Below are 3,772 nucleotides of genomic sequence, written 5' to 3'. Positions count from 1 at the left end.
GAGTAAATAAAAAAACAGCGCAGCTGAGACTTAAGGCTTTAGAAAGAAGAAAGAAAGTTACAAAGATGGAAGACGACGTGAGTAAATAAAAAAACAGCGCAGCTGACACGCTTCTACTTCATATAACACGCATCCGCGGTTTTCGTCAACGCAAACAAATACACCGTTTTAATTTATATGAATTTATTTCTTTTTTAATCTGTGTTAAAATAAATGACCCTTTTTCGTATTTAAAAATAATTTATCTTTATGCAATGATTTATAGCCATACAAAATATATGTGTCTCATTTTACACTACAAGTTCAAAAGTCTTCCCTCGTTTTTTAAATTTTGTACTCAATCAAACGAGTTAACATAAATTGAAATAGAGAGAGTAATTAATTTTATTTTTATTTTTTTGAGAGGGGTCCGCGGGTTTTGCCATATGTATGCTCTCTATTTAAAGCCCTTAGACAAATCCAACTTCATGAATTTTTCTCTCTTCCATTCCATAAATCTTCTCTATATATCTATATATTTTTTGTGTAAACAGTAAACACCTTTGTTCAATTCTTATAAGGCTTGTCTGAATTTTGTGGGAAAAATGGTTTGTACGGTTTCTCGTACAGGAAGGCAATTGCAGAGGTACAACAAAGGCCGCCGCCTTGTTGTTGGGTAGGTCTTCGTTTGACGTAGATTTTCTGTTTAGCGTTTTTGGGTGTTAATATTAATTCTGCAAATTTTCCATTGTTGCAGATGTATTCCATATAGATTTACAAGAAATGGTGAATTTGAGGTCCTTGTTGTTAGTTCCCAGAAGGGTCATGCAATGATGTTTCCCAAGGTACATAATCATTATAGTATTCATCACAGAATGATTTTTCATTTTTTATTTTATTTTATTTTCTTTGGGTCATCGCCTATTAATTAATAACACAAATGGAATTTTAATTTGCAGGGAGGATGGGAGCTAGATGAATCTGTTGAAGAAGCAGCTTCTCGTGAATCCCTCGAAGAAGCTGGTGTTCTTGGCATTGTTCAGGTCTTTATCATATTTCTATTTTTTCATCATGTTTTAATTATGTATTAATTTTTAATAAAAATATATATAAGAAGAATTATTAATAAAGTGTTTGCTTCTGATTCAGTGTGAATTAGGAAAGTGGAGATTCAAGAGCAAGAGTCAAGCCATCTATCATGAAGGTTACATGTTTCCAATGCTTGTTACAGAACAACTTTCTCTTTGGCCTGAGCAAAATGTGAGAAGAAGAGCATGGGTAAGTATTTAAAAGAAATATAAGTACTACTTATCATTGAAAAATCAAGATTTTAAAGTTGAAACTGAAGTCACTTACAATTTTTGTTTAATTATATCATGCAGATGACTGTGGAAGAAGCAAGTGAATCTTGTCAACAATGGTGGATGAAAGAAGCCCTTGAGAGATTAGTTGAAAGGCTGAATTCATCAGATATTGACAAAGAAGCTGTTCTTTCAAGTTCTCTTAGCTAGAAAAATAAAAATAAAAATTCATTTTCTTTAGGATTTTGTAAATAGAGCTATAGAGAAACAAAAAAGTCCAAGGATCATCATAACTGATGGATGCTCAAAGGGACTCCACAACTGTATCATTATCACATTCTGACAGATTTGGAAAATAACTGTATGATTATGATTCGGACAGATTCGGGGTTTGAAAAAACAAAATCCACTTTCTCTCTCCATCTGTTGATGTAGATTTTCAAGTAAATTTTCAAAGGAAACCTATCATTAGAAGTTGTTGAACAATTTGTATTTTTTTTAATGGTTCATAGAAGGGGCAAAATTATCCTTAAACTATTAAAAATAGCTCAATTTTACTTGCATATTTGTTTGGTTTCGATGTCCGAGGTGTTCGGGATTGATTTGGAAAAGTAATTATCAATTTAGAAGCTTTAAGTTGGAAGAATTAACTAAGGATTGACTTCTGGGTAAATGACCTCGGATCAACTGTAACGATCCGGCCAGTTGTTTTGAGAATTTAAGTCCCGTTCGGCGGCATAATGCCCTGAGAAGCTTCGTATTATGTGTATTGACTTGCGTGCGTGGTTGAATTCAGTTACCGGATGATTCGGAGTGATTTGGGACACTTAGTCCCTAAAACGGAAGCTTAAGTTTTAGGATTTTGACCGTAGTTGGAATTGTATGAAGACGACTCCGGAATGGAGTTCCAGCGGTTCCGTTAGCTCCGTTGGGTGATTTTGGACTTAGGAGCGTGTCCGGATAGTGAATTTGAGGTATGTAGCTAATTTATGCTTGAAATGGCGAAAGTCAAATTTTCGGAGATTTTAACCGGAAGTGAACCTTTGGATATTGGGGTCGGAATGCGATTCTGAGAGTTGGAGCAACTCCGTTATGTTATTTGGGACTTGCCTGCAAAATTTGACGTCATTCCGGGTTGATTTGATAGGTTTCGGCACTAGTTTTAAAAGTTAAAAGATTTGAAAGTCCATAAGTTTGATTCTTGGTGCGATTCATAGTTTCGACGTTGTTTGACATGATTTGAGACCCCGAGCGAGTCCGTGTTAAGTTATGGAACTTGTTGGTATGTTTAGACGGGGTCTTGGGGGCCTCGGGTGTATTTCGGATGGGCTACGGGCCATTTTCTTCTATTTTTGAACTGTTGTTTCTGTCTTCTGGTGTTCTTCTTCGCAATCGCGAAGTGCCTTTCGCGTTCGCGAAGTGTTATTGCTGAGCACCTCATAATTCTTTTTCACGTTCGTGTTCAACCTCTCACATTCGCGAAGGTTTGCCTTTCCCTTCACCGCGTTCGTGTTTAGTCACCCGCGTTTGCGAAGCACTTCCTCGCAGCCTCACATTCCTTTTTCGCGTTCACATCCATCCTTCCGCGTTTGCGTAGGTCATCGTTCCCTCTTCTTCGCGTTTGCATCACTTCTTTCGCGTTCGCGAAGGGTTTTCTTGGCAGCCTTAATTTTCTTCTTCGCGAACACGACCCTTTCTCCGCGTTCGTGATGCATAAAGACCTGGGCAGAATATAAGATCTTCAAATCGAGGGTTAGACCATTTTTATCATATCTTGACTTGTAGAGCTCGGTTTTGAGCGATTCTTTGTGAATTTTTCAATCAAATCGATTGGGTAAGTATTCTTCACCTAGAATTTATTTTATTTCATGATTTATCTTTATTTTTATCATTTAATTTGTGTTTTGAGTCGAGGAAAATGGAGGTTTTTGAAGAAAAATTTCAAATGAGAAATCATGATTAGAGGGATGAAATGGTATCAGAATTTGATAAATTTAGTATGGTTGAACTCGTATCAGAATGAGTGTTCGTGTTTTGTGAAATTTGTCGGGTTTCGAGGTGCGGGCCCGGGGGCCGACTTTTGGGTCGATTTTTAGATTTCGAAAAATATAGAGGCTTTATGATCCAGAATAGTTTCTTATGAGTTTTATTTGTGCTTTGAAGTTATTTTGGTTAGATTTGAGCCGTCCGGAGGTCATTTCACCCGAGAAGTTCATTTTAGAGTATCGGTTTGTCTACTTTGAGGTAAGTATCTTGCCTAACTTCGTGTGGGGGAACTACCCCTTATGATTTGAGTTTTCTATGATAATTGTAGTCCGTGTACGCGAGGTGACGAGTACGTGCTCGGACTTATTTGTGAAAAATTGGCCTTTTAAGGTTCTTAGGCCCTTGTATTCACTGAATATGCAGTTGTTCTTGTTATGATTACGCTTCTTAATTACCAGTTTCACCTCTACCTGCTTAATTAGAATTGATTGCTTCATGATTCACTC

At 36.8% G+C, this 3,772-nt stretch overlaps 1 protein-coding gene across 1 annotated transcript; it reads left to right on the top strand.

Moving 5' to 3' along the window:
• Window positions 1-466: 466 nt before the first annotated feature.
• Window positions 467-1,766, top strand: LOC107823934 (nudix hydrolase 17, mitochondrial-like). The gene is made up of 5 exons (XM_016650645.2): window positions 467-655; window positions 737-824; window positions 939-1,022; window positions 1,129-1,257; window positions 1,362-1,766. The coding sequence occupies exons 1-5, from the start codon at window positions 585-587 to the stop codon at window positions 1,488-1,490; spliced, it is 501 nt and encodes a 166-aa protein (XP_016506131.2). The 5' UTR covers window positions 467-584; the 3' UTR covers window positions 1,491-1,766.
• Window positions 1,767-3,772: the final 2,006 nt, after the last annotated feature.

This window comes from Nicotiana tabacum, chromosome 9, assembly GCF_000715075.1.
Source record: "Nicotiana tabacum cultivar K326 chromosome 9, ASM71507v2, whole genome shotgun sequence".
In the NCBI taxonomy this organism is placed as follows: domain Eukaryota; kingdom Viridiplantae; phylum Streptophyta; class Magnoliopsida; order Solanales; family Solanaceae; genus Nicotiana; species Nicotiana tabacum.
The sequence above is the reverse complement of the archived record's forward strand: the minus strand, read 5'-3'. Positions and strand labels throughout refer to the sequence as shown.

Bases quoted from the DNA above. Each gene is read 5' to 3' on its own strand.
- LOC107823934 (XM_016650645.2), top strand. From the start codon at position 585: ATGGTTTGTACGGTTTCTCGTACAGGAAGGCAATTGCAGAGGTACAAC. The intron at 656-736 runs GTAGGTCTTCGT...CCATTGTTGCAG, and splicing joins GGCCGCCGCCTTGTTGTTGG to ATGTATTCCATATAGATTTA. The intron at 825-938 runs GTACATAATCAT...TTTAATTTGCAG, and splicing joins ATGCAATGATGTTTCCCAAG to GGAGGATGGGAGCTAGATGA.